The sequence below is a fragment of the Elaeis guineensis genome, chromosome 1, assembly GCF_000442705.2.
Source record: "Elaeis guineensis isolate ETL-2024a chromosome 1, EG11, whole genome shotgun sequence".
NCBI classification, from domain to species: domain Eukaryota; kingdom Viridiplantae; phylum Streptophyta; class Magnoliopsida; order Arecales; family Arecaceae; genus Elaeis; species Elaeis guineensis.
Window position 1 is genome coordinate 113,445,923 of NC_025993.2, and position 19,760 is coordinate 113,465,682.

At 37.0% G+C, this 19,760-nt stretch overlaps 1 protein-coding gene and 1 long non-coding RNA gene across 6 annotated transcripts; one reads left to right on the forward strand and one right to left on the reverse strand.

The window, feature by feature from the left end:
• The first annotated feature begins 140 nt into the window (after positions 1-140).
• On the forward strand, positions 141-14,642 carry LOC140851013 (U1 snRNP-associated protein usp106-like). Of its 5 annotated transcripts, none has more exons than XM_073260188.1 (13): positions 142-417; positions 922-974; positions 1,507-1,675; positions 1,768-1,831; positions 4,820-4,899; positions 5,068-5,224; positions 6,584-6,645; positions 6,868-6,930; positions 9,028-9,086; positions 9,410-9,491; positions 11,974-12,023; positions 12,139-12,399; positions 14,360-14,642. In XM_073260188.1, exons 1-13 carry the CDS (start codon positions 271-273, stop codon positions 14,382-14,384), a joined length of 1,272 nt encoding a protein of 423 aa, XP_073116289.1. In that variant the 5' UTR covers positions 142-270; the 3' UTR covers positions 14,385-14,642. The 5 variants fall into 5 exon arrangements, 3 of the variants coding, with proteins under 3 accessions (XP_073116289.1, XP_073116285.1, XP_073116290.1); XM_073260184.1 differs by having other exon boundaries at positions 147-417; positions 14,319-14,642; XM_073260189.1 differs by having other exon boundaries at positions 277-417; positions 896-974; positions 14,319-14,642.
• Positions 14,643-16,793: 2,151 nt separating this feature from the next.
• On the reverse strand, positions 16,794-18,459 carry LOC140854782 (uncharacterized). Its single transcript, XR_012137923.1, has 2 exons — positions 17,268-18,459; positions 16,794-17,181 (listed from the first exon to the last, which is right to left on the reverse strand). It is a non-coding gene; the product is annotated as an uncharacterized lncRNA (long non-coding RNA).
• Between the last annotated feature and the right edge of the window lie 1,301 nt (positions 18,460-19,760).

The window sequence follows — 19,760 nt, forward strand, 5'->3', positions numbered from 1 at the left end:
ATCAAACTATCACAGCCGTAGGTTGCTTTTTAGACGGCAATACATGTATAATCGAGCTTCATGCTAAGCCTTATCAAGGAGGACCACCGGTCGGTGAAGTGTCTGGTAGAATTTGATATGGTAAGCAAGCGAGGGACGCAACCCAACAAAGAAGGCTATATATAAGTCGCGACTCGCTTCGTGGTCCCGGTGGCCTCTCGTCGTCATCGTTCTCCGTAACTCTCTCCCTCTCACTGCTGAGCGACCACCTGGAAAACCCTAACCCTAGAGATGGACGCGATCAGAAAGCAGCTTGACGTCCTCATGGGGGCCAACCGGAACGGCGACGTCAGGGAGGTGAATCGCAAGTACTACGATCGCGACGTCTGCCGCCTCTTCTTGGCCGGCCTTTGCCCCCACGACCTCTTCCAGCTCACGGTCCCGATCGCAAACCCTAACCCATTTGATGCCTATCGCTACCTTTTTTTTTCTCTCGATCGGCCTAGGTTCAACATTAGTTTTCAATCTTAGGGTTTCTGATTTCATGTCCTAGTATGGGTTTTGGGGTCTGAGATTAATTCTATTTCCACTGCCATTTGCTTATTTAAGTCCTTTTTATCTATAAAAACCATTTATCTTGCTCGGTGTTTGCCATTGCTTGGTGTATTTGATTTGGTATTTAGAAGTCTTTGTCAATTTCTGGTTATTTTGTTAGTATGTCCTATAAGTTTTACATTATTTCTAATATGTCTACTTTTTAGATGATGATAATTGCTGACTTATTTGAATTTTAGTTTAGTGCTTTCATGCTTCTCTTAAAAAATGCGTTAAAAATGTTGGTTCTGGGAAGGACAAAAGTAACTATGGATTTGTTCAAGTTGGTAAAGTTTGTGATATCGGTTGTTTAAATTGACAGTGGTTTTCGTGTGTGTTTTATATCAGAAAATGGACATGGGTCCTTGTCCAAAGGTGCACTCTTTACAGCTGAGGAAAGAGTATCCTTTGCAATGGCACAATGAACAGGCCTTACTTACTTTTCTTATTAGATTATCTATTTTTTGATACGAATGAAACATTCAAATAATTGGAGTTTGGGCAAGTATGCTTCAAGCTTTCCGGGTTCGGGTGCAATGAAGCTTTAATATAAAGGTCGGTGAAGCTATATATTTTATATATGTTTATGTTGGGCGACTATTAATTATATCCATGTAAGCTGTTCTGCGGAGGTGGGATGAGCCTTGTCACCTTTGATATAGTTATTGCTGCCTCTTTCATTTGAATGATAAGTAAATTCTAGCATGAAGGCATTGTTATTCATGCTAAATTTTCATTATGTTTTCTGGCTTTCGCCGAGCCATTGTCAAAGTGAAAAAAATCCTTACCTTGGTCTGTTTAAGCTTGTGTGTTGATCATTTTCCCAAGGCCAGGAGAAATTTTATGCTACATGGTTATACAGTATATTGCTATTTGTTAAGCCAGATGCTTTTGAAGCAATGTATTTTGTTGTTCTTCCTGACCAAATCATAGATATGAAGAAGCCAAAGCAAAGGGAATTCATAATTTTGATAGAGAACTGGAGGATTTGATAGAAAGGCTGATTGTTGAATGCGAAAGGAAAATCCAAAGAGCCCTTAAGCGCCTGGAGGATGAGGATGCCAAAGCTGCTATTGCAATATCTGTATCAGAGGTTACCCAGGTATTTGTTGCATTCCTTTTGAGCTTGCACCTTTCTGTTTACAGATTATCTTGCTAAAACTTTGCATGGAACCTTGTACTATGAAAATGCAGACAGCTGAGGTCATGGAGCTGTCAAAGCAAATCAAGGAGAAATTGAAAGAAGTTGATGCTTTTGGTAATTTATTTAGCCAGTGACATAGATGATCTAACTAATGTTGATATTTGTGGTTGTAAGCATTGTCACATGTTTATGATTAACTTGTACTTCCTGTCCGCTTCTGGAGTTCATCTTGTTTGTTAGCATGTTGGCTAGGTTATCTCGAAAATGATATTGCTTGATATGCACTTTCGAATTATCAGTGGTATATTCTAGTTCTTTTGAGCAAAGCTGCAACAGTCAAATTAACTCTTTTATTTAAAGCAGTGCTAGTTGTTCTTATGCTAAGCAATATAAAATTGTGGTTCACTATATTGTGCTGATTGCCGTAATGCTTACCTTTTGTGCGTAGGTTCCCTTTATTGTTCAGGCACTCTTACATCTCTGTTGGCCTTCTTTCAATTTATATTTTTTCCCCTGTAACCTGAAGGTGATGGGCCTATCATGCAATAAATAGGAGGTCCCTGCAACAAAGCATGCTAACCTTGGACTTTTTTGGCTTTCACGTTTGATCAGGGTCTCATTTTTATTTTTCTTGTCATAAATATTACCTTATATATATTCTATCATAAATCCTTTGAGATCGCAATTTTCCAGAACTTTTCTTTATAATCTAATTTGGAAAAGTTCTAGTGTGGCCATGCTTAATTTACACAAATATGCAGGCAAATTATGCTGACACTCCTTTTTTGTATATGTAGCATATGAGTTCATATGACCTGGAGTAGGTAACACATCCAGCTATTCAGTGGCTGTTGCATGTAGGAACTTGTATATCCAACATGGTTCATCCTGTTGTTGTATCATCCATTAACTATATTATCTTCAAGTACCACATGCCCTGAAATCTCCTCCATTAGCAGTCTGTATGTTAATGATAAACATACAAGGATAACTGGATAAGTATTCCTTTGAAGAGAAAATAAAAGGTGCAAAATTATGAGAGCTTCAGCCACTTAAGAATTAAGAGATCGTTGACGCATGTCTATTGCAACTGGAAGCTATCTTTTGATAACTATTTCTAGCACTTCCATTGCTCATTTTGTTTTTCATGTACATCCCTAATGATCTTATTTTGTATGCTCTAGTGGTGAATTGGCATCATTCTTGAAAGTCACAAAATGGTTTGTAGATCAATGTTGACTATGATGTTAGGTGTCATTACTGAATTATCTTTCACATCGCCCATCGCATTCCTAGTTCTAGATCTGTAGCCATCTTGTTCTTGTCTCGAATTCACCATCAATCTACTCTAATGCCCATTTAGATATTTTATAGATATCCTTCGCCGTCAAGTGTTCCTTGCTTTAGTGTGGTCATCTCGTCCTAAACTCACTTTACTCAGCTGCTAAGACTTTTCAAGAGTTATGCTTCTGGTGCCTATCCATTCTTTCAGGTTATATTCTTTCTTTTCTTTTCTTTTTTTGGTTTGTTTTATGCAATACCTCTATATGCTTACATAATGAGGTATAATTTAGCGATCAATTCAAGTCATTATCAGAATCATAAAATGTAAAATACAACAATTGAAATTTCTATTAAGATTTTATGCACCACATTACATGCTGGTCTGTATCTTCTGATGTCTCACACTTTGCTGCATAACTTAAGTATATGTTTTTTTTGGGGGATCAAAGATTGACGTTATCAACATGCCACTGTGTTGTTCCACTAGTTTGTGTATGAATGCGTCATGACACAATGTTAGCAGTCAATATGGGTGGTATATAGTTACACATAAGATTTACTAGTATCTAGTATATTCTTAAAACCCATAAATATTCACATGAAATATTGTCTACCAAAAATATTTTTGAACTATTCATCATGGGACTAGTGTGATTGACAAGGTTCACCTGATTCATGAAGGATTGTTCGAATCACGACAAGCCATGGCAGCATTGTGTTGCCATAAGGAGATAACAAGGTGCATGAGGAGCGGCTTGTAGCACTAATTATTGCCACACAACAGTTTTTCTGGTTTTATGTTGTGTATTATCATAAAGCTCATATATTCTAGGTTTATCTATATCCAGACTAGATTACTGATAGATATTACTATAAATTGCAGAAGTAACTTTTGGACAACTAATCATTTGATTAAAAAACAGATTAATACAGATGTATCTTGTGCACCTTCATAAATGTTGACCTTATACCTCCTTTATGCTGTGCTGAGTTTACTTGTGCCTTAGCTTGTTGATAGCAAGGTTCTTCCATTGGAATCTCGATTCTTTGTTAAATGGATGCTTATGTCATTTTGGCTGCTGACTACCCCCCCCCCCCCAGGGGTGGCAATCGGATCGGGTCAGGTCATAAACGGGTTGGGTCAGAAAATCGTCAACCCAAACCCGATCTGTTTATTAAATGGGTCAAAAATTCAAACCTAAACCCGATCTGTTTATTAAACAAGTAACCCGATCTGATCCATTTAATCCGTTTATTAAATAGGTTAAATTAGGTTAAACGGATTAAACAGGTTAAATGGGTTAAACATGTCGGGTTAAATGGGTTAGAAACAGGTTAAACAAGTTAAACGGATCTTAAATGGGTTAAACAGGTCGGGTTAAATGGGTCAGAAATAGGTTAAACAGGTTAAATGGGTTATCTAACTCAACCCAATCTGAACATTAAACGGGTCAGATATTTAAAATGCAAATCCGACCAACTTATTAAATGGGTTAAACGGATTGATCCATTTATAATCCAAACCCGTTTAGCCTAAATCCAAACCTGTTTATGGTGGGTCGAACACAGGTCGGGTCATATTTTGCCAGCCCTACGCCCCCCCCCTTTTTTTGTGTGTGTGTTTCATGTACATCCATGTTTCTCTGGGCTTTAGTTATTGGTGCTCCATGTTAGTTTGTGGTGACAATAATTGTCTTTTTTCTGTTGTTATGTTGTTTGGTCATTGTTTTCTGAGTGGATTGCATTTCTTCCTTTATCTGTACAACTCTTGAGTATTATGGTCAATGATGGAGATGGTTATGACATATTGCTTTTCAGATTTGGAGGGAAAAACGGACAGTAAAATCCGGGCTCTGGAGGAGCTTGAAGAGCTTAGGACAAAAAGAGCTGATAAGCAGGTATCTTTTTGCGAGACAAACATTTGACATAACTCTGGGATCATTGTGAAGTATAATTTTATTGAAAACTAGAAAACTTTGCAGAACAACTTCTATTGCTGTTTCTGTTGTATTTGTGGCTGTTTTTGTTGTGTATATAATTCATTAATTTTGTTTTTCCAACTGCAGGCGATGCTTCTTCTTGATGCCTTCAATAAAGACCGAGCTTCCTTGCCGCAACCACTTCAGAATCCTCCTCAATCGTCATCGACGCCAGTACTTGTTCCTCCAGATCCCCGAACACAAGAAATGATAAATGAAAAACTTAAGAAGGCAGAAGAACTGGGTATATACAATTTACCTTTTTATTGGAAATTTGTGATCCTTAATTATTCATTCGAATTATTTTTTGGCCTTTGCAGTTTTTTGGTATTAGTTATTTACTCCAAGCCGGGTTTGCCATACCGGGCCGAACCGCCCGGTACAGAGCATGCCGAATCGTCCCGATGGGGAACCGAGACGGTTCCGGCATGCAAAACGGTACATGCCGTTGTCGGAAAGAAAAAGAGAGGAAGAGAGAGAAATAGAGAGAGAGAGGGAGGAAGGAAGAAAAAGAAGGAAGGGGATCCGTCGGAGGCCCTCCGGCGGGCAGCCGTGGCCGTCGGGCGGCGGAACGGCCTCCCGTGGCTCTGCGCTGGGAACAGGGGCAGATCGCCCTTGTTTCTCAGAATTTTTTTTTTAAAAAAGCTTTTTCAAAACGAAGTCGGCAAGTGGTTTGCCGACTTCACTTAATGAAGTCGGCAAACCACTTGCCGACTTCATTTTGAAAAAGCTTTTTAAAAAAAAAATCGAGAAACAGGGGCGGATCGCCCCTGTTCCCCGCGCGGAGCCGCAGGAGGTCGTTCCGCCGCCCGACAGCCACGGCTGTCCGCCGGAGGGCCTCCGGCGGCCCCTCCGGCGGATCCCCTTCTTTTTTTTCCTTCCTCCCTCTCTCTCTCTATTTTTCTCTCTTTCTCTCTTTTTCTTTCCCGGTTTCCTTCGTTGGTTTGTCTCGGTTCGGAACGGAACGGAGGCGTGCCGTATCGTACCACTGGCCGGCCGATCCGGCCACCGGTATCGGTATAGGAAACCTTGACTCCAAGTAACTGTTAGTTTCTAGTACTTCCCAAGTTGATATTCTTCTATCATGTCAACTAAGGCAGTTCATCAAACATGAAGTTGAATTGCATCTTTGTTCATCTGATATTACGGCTATTTACTAATGTTCTTGATTTAGCTTCCATTCTCTTGTATTATTACATGGAACCCTGATGACGATAGGAATTCTTATCTTGTGGCATCAACTTATGTATGCTCCTGTTATATTGTGTTTAATATAACATTTGTTGTTCTAAATCTTTTTCTAATTCCAATAATTCATTTGCACTTCATCTGAGCCTGACATTAACATTACTCATGCTGACAATATATGATGTTTAATTTGTCATGCTTGTGCCAGCTGGTTGGTGATAATTTCTTCTTTTTTGGTGCAAGACAACCCATTGAAATGGTTGCACTTATACATGCTCCAGCAAATTGGATCGACGTATGATTTGAGCATAATTGTTTAAAGCATTATATGTGAAGCACATTTTATGTTGCTTAATCATTCACATTAGTCTGTATTTTGTTTTCTAAATTGTTTGGGATGCTTTTTTATTGGCAGGTGAGAAGGGAATGGTAGATGAAGCTCAGAAAGCTTTGGAAGAGGCAGAAGCTCTTAAAAAGGTTTTTTTTTCTTTCTTTCTGGAGTCAGAGGAATTAATTGTTTGGTCCTTCTGTCTAAAGTCAGTATAAAATTACTGGGATAGTAGTCTAATAACATCTTTCTGATCATCTAGATCCATATGTTTTGAAGTTTCCTTCTTGATGATTTCTGATAAACTTGTTGATCTTTTACCATGCTCTTTTACCCAGAAACTTAATGCTATATCATTTTCTTTTTTTCAGTTGGGTGCACGCCAGGAGCCAGGCTTTGATTCTTCAAAGTATACTGCTGCAGATGTGCGAATTGTGAGTTCAGTCATTGATGCATATCTTTTTTGTTTGTAAATACTTTTTATTTATTTTTCAGCATTTTTTCACACCCTTCCATTTGATACACAGTGTAATATGCAAAATCAGAGTCCTCTTGTTGGTTAAAGATAAAAAAATTCACTTTTTCTTGAACCATGACTCTTGTAAGATCATTTCATTTCCAGATATAGGATATCAAATATTGTCTGTATCCTGTAGGCCAAAAAGCAAAGTTCTGTATGATGCTGTGTGTTCACTAGCCTAGATGCATACAAAGAGCATCAAAGGTAAACTAAGGATATGCCTCTAAAGAGATATTATAGTAACTGAATTTGTAATTACATATTTTATTGTCAATGGAGATTTTTGCTAGGTTATATATATATATATATATATATATATATCAGGTTTTAGCAATACCACAACCATGCACGTGTACCACATAATATGGACATGATTAACACAAACTGGCATGAAAATGTATCTGTGTTTGTGTGTGTGTGTGTGTGTATATATATATATACGAAGTATTATTATCACTAATATTATTTTAAAATTCACTACTTGGGGAGCTTTGTTCGTAATACCTGACTTAGGACAAGGCCAGATCATGCGCAACATCTTGAAGTGCAAAAAGCACTGCTCCACTAAGTATGGGTTCATGTCAAGTCAGGACATGCAATCTTAAGTACTAACCTTCGAACATTATTGAAACTCCTAAATCCTAACTTCTAATGAAACTGGTAACCATCAGTTTTGAGTTAATTAAATTCTCCTGCAACAGTCTTGATATATTTTTTACCATTAGTTTGAATGCACTAAACTTTGGATTCCTAATCCAGAGCTCAAATGCAACCATTTAAAAACTTTTATTCACTGGTACCATGCTGATGCGGACAAGACGGCACTTTTAGAAGTCAAGTTCTTAGAAAAGAATTACATGATGATTTTGGAAAATAAAGTATAAAGTAATATTATTTGGAAAATCCCAATAAGTGAGTCCAACAAATCAACAAACACTAACAAGAGCACCTTCAAACAAACAAAACAAAACAAAACCATCTTATCTGTGAAAAAAAAAACTATGCTTTATGTACTCTGTGTATGTATAGATTTTGAGAAGGAAACTAAATGTGGAGTTTTGAGTTGTAATCAAATCATGTGATTATTTTGTCTTGTTTATATACTCTCTATCTTTCTGAAAGAAACATGGGAACGATCCTAAGTTTAAAGTATATTCAGTTCCTCACAAAATTGAATGATGATTTTTTTTTTTTTAATAGTGACTTGCAACATTTGGAAACCATTGCTAATTACGTAAGGATGTATGGCATCATAATCACATGTTGAACATGAGTTATTCAAAAATATATTTTTGTTAAAACTTCCTCCCTGTCATTTGAATGTAAATTTCTACAAGTAAGCTTGATGTTGAAAATGGAACAGGAAATACTTTTGTCCTGTTAGCAAGGAAAAAAAGATCTGTATGACTAACAGTGCTTATTTATGTATTTTGAGTGAGTATACCTAGAGTGCTAGAAAAATGGTTTGCAATCTTCAAAAAATTCCAAGGTCCTTGAATGTATCTTATATGACTTAAAATAATATGGCTCTTCTTTTATGAATGATGGCACTAAAAGTGGTTTCAGGGTGAAGGGAGTAATTTTTGTGCAGTTTTGATGAAAGAAACTGCTAAAATTCAGTGTTCTGTAACTTCTGTTTGCAATATGCTGATGTATTTATTCTGCATTGCTAGTTGATGAATGGACAGCATAGTCAATATTGTTTCTCTTAAAAGTGTTTACAACGTTACATTATTAATATCAGAGACCTTTAGAAAAATGTTTTCACTGTTCCTTGTCTCATATGTTCATACAACTTTATTGGGCGATTATGGTTTTGCTATTGTATCATGGCAATTATATGGTGCATTGGAAATTTGGAAATGTTTCATAGGATAATAACATGATTGATAATGCAGCATGCAGTGGCTAATCGGTTGTTGCTGCTGCTGCTGTTATTATTTGCAATGCGAGATGCAATGTTGATCCTGATAAATATAATGGTGACTGACATCTATGACTCATTTTGCAGACTGATCAGAAGTTGCGTGTATGTGACATATGTGGTGCATTTTTGAGTGTCTATGACAGGTAAAATCTTTTATCCTCTTGCTTTGTAATTTCAGCGATGTTCCTGCAATTCTGAGGGCAACAAAATACTAGTATTTGGGGTTAAGTACTTCAGCTTTTGACGGGCACATTATACCTCCTTGTCACCAGCAGGCTTTTGGGCCCAGTTTTACGCGGATTACTTTTGCAGCTAAAGAATGTGCGTGTTTTATTGTTTTATGTTTGTAGATTATAATTGTCAGAAGTTATGGGGTTACTATGCATTATGTAAAACCTCTAGGAGGTTTGGAAGGTTTGTGGATTTTATGGTGAATGTGATATCTTGCTTGTTCTGTGGTATGCAGTGATCGTCGTTTGGCTGATCATTTTGGAGGAAAGCTTCATTTGGGTTATATGCAAATTCGTGAGAAGTTAGCAGAACTGCAGGTTTGCTTTTGCAAGTTCTTTTCCTCATATGATTTCTTTATTTATGTTTTGATTATGTATTCTTGTTTCTTTCACATGTTCCTCCAGCAGAATGTAATATGAAAGTTGCACCCTGAAGTGTTATAGATTTCCTTCTATATGCCTGATGTATTTGTTGTAGTACCATGTTAAATTTCTTTAAAATTTAAACTCTATGGTCAGGTGCTGATGCTGTCCCACATTCTTCATAGAGATTTTCATAATTTTATTGAGTGGCATGGTGCCAAAAGATCAGCACTTGTGGATGGGTTTACAGTTAAAGTGGATAATCAAAGTTGACTAATTAGGCATATGGATATAACAGACTTGATTAAAATGTTGTGTAAATCTTGCTTCTACCAAAACTATATGATAAATGGTGGGATATGGTTGAATAGTAATTGAAGAATTTATGGACCTTGCATTAAAGAAGTTCACTTGGTAAAAGAGCTAATTAAGGTTGCTTTCATAGTTCATAGTAATGCTACTTTATTTGACATCTATATTAATGCTGTGATCATAGATTGCGGTGATTCTTATGTTATTATGATGACTAGTAAATTGTGATCTTATGAGTGTGAGGGAAGTGGGTGATGGAATGGCATATGTAAAACCATGCCATTTTTCTAGTGTACGAGGTATTGGGAAAGAATTTTATATAGGTTGCAACAAAACTATGAAACCATTGCCCAAGTTGGTATCGTAAAGGAAAAAAGGGAAAAGTTTGTCGTACTTGAGTTTTCTGATCTCAACAGGTTACTGTGCAGTTGAGTTTTATTTCTGCCAACACTTTCCTAGAGTTAGGAAAACCACGGAAAGAGAATCAAATTTCTCTATAAAAAACAAAATACAAAGTGCAGTGTGTTAAATTTCATGGTATAGTTTATTGTACAGATAATAGGTAAAAGTGCTGTTCCTTGCTGGTTGGCGTGGATCAGTGTGGACTGGTCTAGTGCCTTGCAACCATGTTGCCTTGATATGGTGCCAGCTGTATGCAATGCTCCAAGACAGTATGATACATGCCTTGTTGGTGCTAGCCCCACGAAGAACAGACACACAATACTTAGTTCTTATTCCACATTGTCTTAACTGTATCTGTTATTAATACAGGAAAATATACAGTTCTTGTCCATGATCACTTTATGATTAGCAGAATGCGAGCTGCTCGAGCTATCATATTGTAATATGCTTGAAGCGCATCTCTTGACTTCCATATTCCACTGGCTAATTCATTTCTGTCAAGCATGGTTTCAGATTCCTGTAGTGCTATGTGCCTCTCACAATGCCACTGTCTTCTGTGTTTCTCCTGCTTAATTCGCCAGAGGCCTGATATTGTTAAAAAGAGATGAATATTAATTTAAATACCTCTCTAGTAAGGGTTTACTCATGGTTAAGGTTCCCATCATGCTGGATTAGATGAGCATGTCACCTTTGCTGGCTTGAGTATATTTGCTAGGCTTCTTGCATTACACAGGTTGATATTTTGAGGGCTTGATTTCCTGTTCTTGGATTTGCACATGCTCGTTTAATTATGAAATTAAGCATAAATGCATTTACATATATAACCTAGTGCGAGTTTAGATATTTCAAACTTGTAGAAGTGTATATATACTGTTTATGGACCCACAAATATTGTCTTTTGCATTCTCATAATACTTTTAGGGGTGATTGTGTCAAGAACTGTTAAGCCAAAAGTCCCTCTTCAAGCACCTTGGCTTGTATAAAACAATATGAATTTTATTCTCTTTCATTTTTTGATTCTGATTTATTTAATTAAATGAAGGCATTTGAGTCATAGGGAATCCTGTTTTTTTTTTTTTTACTTGTATTTAGCGTTGGTTCATTTTATATTGGTGTTCTTGAAGTTTCTTTAAAAAATGGTCATTGAGGTGGTTTTAGAATGCTATATCAGGAACTATAATTGATCAAGAGCTGTACCGAGTCTTTAGCAAGAACTGTAAACATGTCAAAATTCTGGGTCCATGTTTGTGTTGTTGAAGACAAGGATGTTTTTGGTGGATTCCTTGCTTCTTGTTATTATATGTGAGGATTGATCTCTAAATGCTTTCCTAGATTTCTGGTTCTCAAAGATGGTTCCACAATTACTGTTTCTTTTTGGAAACTAACAGAGCCCAAAAAGCTTGTGGTGATGTGCCCTCAGTCTTAATGGGAAATTACACACTGCCAGTGATAGGATAAGATTGGTTGGATGGCAATGCTTTAGCAGCATAAATTATTCATTTCTTGCTGAGAATTTCATTTCCTTTTGATATAAGTGTCTCTTTTGGTTATTTGGAGAAGAGAAGGCTAGGGCTGTCAACTTTTCTGTGACAGAATGTGTGCTTAAATGTTTCATATCTTGCTTCGTCTGTTTGTTCAAAAAATCTTGCTACCTCTGGGGATAATGGATATTTATGTAATTTGGAGGTTATATTTATATACTAGTACACATTTATTTTGCCAGGAAGAGAGAAATAAGAGGCGAAAGGTGGACCGCTCTGAATATGATAGAAGGTACTAATTTCACCAAGCCTTCTATGAACTTGGGTGGTGCGACTGAGATCAAACTTCTTTTCTTACTTTGAACCTGCAATGCACTTATAAAATTTATCGCCTCATTCCTGTTTAGGTCAAGAGAACGAAGTCAGGACTGTGACAGGGCAGCAAGTAGGGATCGAGATAGAGATAGAGATGACCGAGGTGATAATCGTGACAGGGGAAGGGACTATGATCGTAGGAGCAGAGACTATGATCGTCATTATGATAGAGATCGAGGATATGATCGCGAACGAGATAGAGAATCAGATCGATCTCGCAGTCATGATTCAAGGAGCCGACGAAGGTCACGTTCTCATTCAAGGGAACGCTCTAGAGATTATGATCGGCACAGGTACTAATGTAATTATTACTAATAATCACCTACTTTAAAATTTGTATTCACTTTGTTTCATGTGTATTGATTGTGGTGGTAACCGCAATGCTCTTGTAGCTTTAATGGTGAATTATCTTTTAGTTGGTTAACTCCCATTATATAAGTACCAAGATACTTGATTGAAACCACTCAAGCTGTTTGCTACCATCTGGCTAGTCAAATGGTTCAGTCTCCACTCCTTTGAACAGAACAGGCAGTGGGAGCTGAAGAACTGTAGGCTTGGTATAACCATTTATTGAACCTATTATAATTAATTACTGCACTTCTTGATATATCTACGCACTTTATGAGCACATTTAACAGCATTTTGTTTGATATGTTTAAAATCAGATGAATCTGGCTATTTTGGATGTTTTCAGAGTTCAGATGTTGTTCGGAAAGCTTATGAAATTTCACAAGCTGTGTCTCTGTCATGTTTGTCTTTGTTTATTGTTGGCTATTGTCTTGTTCAATTGTTTGGCCCAAGCATTCCTTGTTTAGTTGTCAAAGCGCATACGTTGGCCTTTTAGCTTCACCAAATCACTTTTTTTACATTTGACTTGCACCTAAATTAGGTCAAAATTTACCCTGCCCATTGCTGAATACATCTCTACGTGAATTCTCAAGTCTTTGGATCCTCATGTTTTATCTTGTTCATGTATTCATAATAAACTACCGAACTCCTAGTTTACGTTTGTGTGCATATTTTGGCTTTTCATTGCCTACTTTGATCTGTACACTGGACCTTTTTATGTATCATGATTTTTTCAGATTTTATCTATTCCTCCATTGTAACAATGATGTCTCTTTTTGGAAGCACCTTTGGTAATGGAATGATATGCAGGAATTCTTGTTGCCGATCAATTCTGACATCTTTAAGGACCTAACAGTCACCTGTTCTGTCAGCTATTCACTTAACCATTTACATGGTAGATGGTCATTGGCTGAGTGGCACTGGAGGTGCTGATTGAGCCCCTGCTCCGAACCAATCATTTACCACATAGAATCAAAGAACTGAGCAGTGACTTGGACAGGTGAATTATAGTAGTGTTCCTTCAGAATTTTTTTCCTGGATAACCTCTGGTGAAGCAGTGATTGTTCAGTTAATCAGCTGAGCATGATTACTTTTTGGGTGCTTAAAGTTGGCCGGTCAATGCTGACTTTACCCATGTAACCTGGCTAAAGATACTTCAAGTTGGGGCGCTTTTGTTGGGTGGGGTGGGGGTTGTGGATAACCTTAAACCCTCATTTTTCTCCCTGTTTTATCCTTCTCGTGGACCTTTTTCCGTTCTTTGATGCTGGCTTTATTGTCCATATAACCCAAAAGGCAGCACTTAACCATTTAGAACATTCCCTTTTCAACCAAGCAGCATTTTTGCCATGTCAGCCAAAAGGACTGGTTAAGTGAGCAATGACCAAACAACAAACTTTCAGCTTCATGGTTGGTTAACTTGTTATGTTGTGGATACTGATGGTTATCTGATGAAGCCATAATATTCTGACTTAAATAGCATTCACCGTATCTATGATTTGCTTCAACATTTTTGAGCTTTTAATCCACTGCATACCCCACATTCTATGATTCTCATTAGTATCTTTGCTATTTTTTGTCATAGCTACAATGCAGCAAGCAATGAATAACTCCTATATTATGCACCATGACTGTTAGTAGTGATTATTGGAGAACAAGGATAGCAGTAGGGTTTTCAGTCTAGAGAGGAATTTCATGATTATTGTTATGAGCTTTTATTTGCAAATATGTAGTATCAGTATGCAATGGATGGTTTTTAGAATCTCCTCGCTCATGATCTTTAGATGTTTGATAGTATTAAGACGTGAAGATGTCCTATAATCCTTTATTTAACTTCCCTAAATGTCTACAATTTTTCACTCTGCAGGCATCATGACCGATATGATCGATACTGACGTTTTGTTTCAGGATGGAAGACATGAAACAGATATGAGACAGAGGTCTCTATGCTAAAGTTATGGCTGTTGTCGCACGTGTAGTTTCATGTCTGACAATTCAGTTCACCTGAAACAAAGTCCTTTTCTGTGGATTCCCTGGGTGGGTGGTTCCAGTACTTGGTGAAGGATGATGCCTAATTAGTAGATGAGAATCTTGTGTAGTTTAACTAATTTTAAAAATACTATCCTGTGGAACTTAAAAGATTGATGCTACTTTTGGAAAAATGCTGTGGACAGACTCTGTTTCGGTTGCCCTTTTCTTTGTTCCATGTGATCTCTTTTTTCTGAAATGCATTCGCATGTCAATCCTGGTTGCATGTTAATATGGAGTAGAATCTGGGTTTCTTGTCTCGACTTTTTCTTGAACAATGCAGTGGCGACCAACTTGCAAGAAAATTATTTGCTGAAAACCGGACATTTCAAAAATCCACAAGGATGTATCCTTGTTTTTTTTTAAAAAAAAAAAATCCTAGATTATTACAGGAATATGTGACGTTTATAAAGGGGTGGAGCATGATTGTATTTTGCTGGTTTGAAATTTACTGGCTCATATGCTGATTCTTAGATTTTAGGGAAACTGATAAACATGGAATTTGATACTGTTTAAGTTTTATGTTAGTCAAGGATTCAGTCTTTCCATTGGACTGAGTTTTATAGTTTTTGGCGGTTGATTTTCATTTATCAAGAATGGGTTTTATGTAAATTAACCTGGTAAGTGGTTTCCATATTTCTCATTTGCTTACCCATTTTCTTTCAACTTTTTAGACGCTAAGCCGAGGAATTTTGAGCGTGACCGTTATAGGTACGAGTTTCTGAAACTTTAGGTTTTGATATGTTTTATTGGTCGTATTTTCCTTTCTCTAAGTGGTAGTAAAGTTTTTTGAAAAAAATGGGAGGTGGGTTCGGCTTGATGAGCCCCAGATGTGGGATGTGAACCAAGTAGAGTGCATGGATGTCTGTATACAAGGAAATGTGCCTTTACTTCTAAATTATCAACGAACTGACTTGTTTCTGTTGTCATCTTTGGGGTTAAGATGGTCGTGATCTCGCTCTCAAATGTTTCCTTTTGCATGAAATTTGGATGGCTGGAGCCTTTATTCTGGATGATTCTTGGTTGGATGCACCACGTTCAGGTTTTTTTGTGATGTTGCCTACTATGCTAGTGGAATTTTGAAAAAGAAAAAGTGTGGATGTTAATTTGTGTTCCTAACTTACATATGATTGATCGATAAGAGCTGTTTGTACTTCCAAATGGTAAATTTGATGTATTCCGTCATCTGAGAAAGAGAGAATTTCGTTATTTATCTGAACAATTGCCATTTTTTGTTGGCTATATCCGAATGCATGAGTTCAGGTAAAGCAAGGTGCATATAGGCCTTGCAGGGTCTGAATATATACTTGATAAAGCTGGTCACGTGCATATTTAAAGATAGGATCTTATATTCTGTTGTTTTAAGATGCACGACTTCAAATTTTGGGATGGTGGATCCAGGAGTGTCTTAGTAGTAAATAGATTGGTGTTTTGATCAGTTCTCCGTATTCCAAGTGTTTTATCTTGGCTGCGATTAGTTCGCATCAGTATCAGCGGCCCTGTGATATATGATATGTACAATATCATGGATCCAAATATCCTGGCAGATACAAATTTATTCAGTTTTCAAATGACTAGTATCTAGGTGTGCATGTATCAGCGGCCCTGTGGTATATGATACATACAATATCATGGATCCAAATATCCAGGCAGATATAAATTTATTCAGTTTTTAAATGACCAGTATCTAGGTGTACATGAGACAGTATGTCAGAGCATTGATTAGTTATACGGGATAATTTAATCATTTTATTGCTATTATGTTAGCCGCGTCATCAGGGATGATCATTGCCCTAGCAAACTCATTTGGAATCTGGTATTTTTGGGAAATGTCAGATGCATCATGGTAACTAAGATGTGAAGGTCAAAAAACAGAGGGACTCGGTAATATATAATGTAAAACATCCCCCAAGGAGAACTATGTTAAAGCTAAATGAAAGAGGAAAATGGTAAACAATTTGTTGGTTCAACATGTTTCAAATGTTGCTTCATACTATACCCGCTCGATCGATATTGTTCCAGTTGAACATTTTTAAGATCTGATAAGGAAGAGAGAGAACTAAAATAGGGATTGTTTCTTTTACTGCGTTCATGTATGGTGGCAAGAAATAATCATTGGTTGGTGATTTTTGCTGATAGATGATCAAATCCATCCCCCAGCTTTCATTTCCGTTGGACATGCTTGAATCTTGTTAAAGTTTTAACATTGATCACAATGTTTCAAATCAGGACATAGTTCCAGAGACCAATAGCATTCAATTCACCTGTGACTCTATAATACTTGCAGAAAAGGGCATGAAGAACAAGAAGCAACTGCAGCAAGCTATATGAATTGATTATATCAGCTTGATCACCCAGAGAGTATAACATATACATGAGCAAGGCCCAAAATGGTTTTGTTGGAGATTAATTTTCAGTATGATATTGTAACTAGTGTAATCTGTCATCCTGCGCCCAAAACTACCAAAAATGAAATGAATGAAAATCTGAATCAAGGCCAGCAACTTCCACTCCAACAAGCTCAAACAACTGCGCATGCTTTCTAGGCTGCAAAGACGCCACTGAACGACAAAAATAACTGAAATGGCCGAGATAGCCTCAAAGTGAAATACCCATTTGGCCTACTTTCTATTCACAAAGAGCCTCAGGATCACTTGCGTGTTTTCTTCATTTCAAGAACACTGGTGTAGCCATATGCCCTCCTGATGAAACAATGCCCGCAAAGTATATCAAAAAGGGGTCGGCTTGCTAAATGTACAGAGATTTCCCAGAAAAGGGACATCCCAACCTCTGCAATATCTGCAGGCTATAGTTTGAAACCCAAGAGCATGCTTCAAAACAGTAACCTGGACACCAAATACAGAAGGGGAATCAAAGTTCTCACTTCAATGCCACAGCTACCTGAGAAAGGGGGAACATCAAACTGTCAGTGATCTTGTAACAGAAAGACTGAGTTTGATACGATTAAATAACTGAGAATCTGCTAAGCAGAAAATAAGGGTTCTTAGGCCTATAAAACAGAACAATTCACACAGATTATAGAGCTGCCACCAACTTGCAAAATCAGTAGCATGTATGACTTCTGATCATTCATTAAATCAAAAAACTCTAAAAACTTTGCACGCTGACAAAAAAGATAAATAGCTTACGAAGATACATGCATCACCTTCAAACCAAGTATTAAATGATTTATAACAACGTTTTACCTGGTACGTCCTCGCCTAGAAAAATAAGAACAGATTAGTGAGAGTGACCTGGTAAAATGACAAATACCAAGGTTGCCTATTTAGGAGCATATTGTGGAATCCAGCAGGTTCAAGTATGCATGGAAAAAAGATGGAAAGATACCACACCACATGGATTAAAGTTTTATTTGTCCCTCTGATTACACTGACTTCTACCAACCACAGCTAGTGCATTGTAACTCGAACTCTAGTATTGTCATCCCATCCATCATGACCAAACATTGGCTTCACAAATGCTACTACAGGCACTCCTTTAAGAGACAGGCTATTCCTCAAAAACCACCAGATTCTATCTTAATCCAACATATAATTCCAAACCTAGTGCAACTAAAACTCTAGACAGAAAACTAAGGTCAAAACCAAAATCCAAATCAAGTTCCAAATATCCTTCCAACAGCCCCACTTAATCTGAACTTTGTTGTGCCATGAAATGCCATAGTAACCAGAGCCATCTATTTGGAAGTATATGGAACGTTTGAAAAATCGTCGAGTCAGTGATCATGTCACATGATCAAACTTGACCACAAGTACTCAAGAAGCTTCACGTCTTCCTTGACCAGTTGTGCACCATAGATAGCATGAACAATTTGCACATAAAATTTGAACTTGAGAAAGCACCATGTCCCACTGTATATCATGATTACATGCACCCTATTGATCACCACCTATTACATCCAAGGCATCAACTTTTAAACTTGCATCTCTCATCAGCAGGAGCTTCCACCAGCAACTACTTTCCTCACGTGCACAAATCCGAAGGAAGACTTCAGTTACACTGAGACCATCTTCACTCGTAAGCTTCTTGGGTTCATCCACGTGTTGAAGTAGATATCTAAAATTTATGCATCAACACTAGTTATCTTGCTGGATTAAAAAGTGTAAATTTTATCATATGACTGAACCTGAAGTAAATTGAATCTTAAATAATATCAGATCTCATTTTAGATTAGACTTTCTGAAATGAGAGAAAAGATGATGTTTTGATAAAATCCCCATTTAGAATGACAAACCATTAATCCTGATCAATAAGACATTGGATATGGGGAACAAGCATGCTTCAAGTTTAAAACAATCATAAAAACAACACTGATTTCTACTGCTTCATTGAACTCACTGATATATTACAATATTTCTTTCTTCTGGATCTTTCTTTGCTGGCCAAGACAGTCCAGTTCTTTCCTTTTTTGGAATATATTTCCTTGTCCATCCTTACAAAAGTAATATCATCCAGAATTCCATTGTATAATTATGACGCAAGACCTATTACCTGAAGGATAAAAAAAAACAAAAGAAATTGAAAGCATACTCTAAGATATCACCTTAAGACGGCCTACAAAAAGATACTTTGCATGTCAAAGAAGTCTTTCTTTCTACCTCCTATTTGAATGCCACTGCTTCTCTTGCAAAGAGGCATAGGTCCCAATTATTTCAAAAAAGCCCCATAGAACATTCTTCCTTTTTGGCTAAAAAGTGCTTCTATTTTGAAGCAAGAAAGTAAAGAAACAGTGCAAGTTGTCAAACAAACCTAAGACTAAAGTCCCATTTGAATTATTTACATCTTCCATTATCTCTGATTGCAAGGAGGAAGCTGCCCATTTTGTTAATACTTGCTTTATAATTATTTTAAAGATGTCCCAGAAGCAAACTTGGCTGCCAATGCTGATGAGATAACAATCAGATTTTTTCCAATATTCTGAGTGGTCCATAGAGTTCAACGATGTGATCCAGTTACAAAGAGAAGAACTACATATGTTAGAATCTAATTACGTGGTCTAATCTTTCCTTTGGAAATAACCAAAAAAAAAAAAATCTTTTTAACGAGTACTCCACCATTTGAACAATTCCAGAATTTAAAAATGGCTTGCATGTGGAAATACTTATTAAAATATGATTTCTACCAACTAAAAAGAAGAAAAACACTCAAATTTCCGTATCTATATGTGATACAGAAGTTATAGTCAGTCACCCTAACAAAAACCTAACATATATGATATACAATTCAAGCATAGCTAAATGGTCCATAACTTACCAAGATT

Bases quoted from the DNA above. Each gene is read 5' to 3' on its own strand.
- LOC140851013 (XM_073260184.1), top strand. From the start codon at position 271: ATGGACGCGATCAGAAAGCAGCTTGACGTCCTCATGGGGGCCAACCGG. The intron at 975-1,506 runs GTATCCTTTGCA...ACCAAATCATAG, and splicing joins TCTTTACAGCTGAGGAAAGA to ATATGAAGAAGCCAAAGCAA. The intron at 4,900-5,067 runs GTATCTTTTTGC...TTCCAACTGCAG, and splicing joins CAAAAAGAGCTGATAAGCAG to GCGATGCTTCTTCTTGATGC.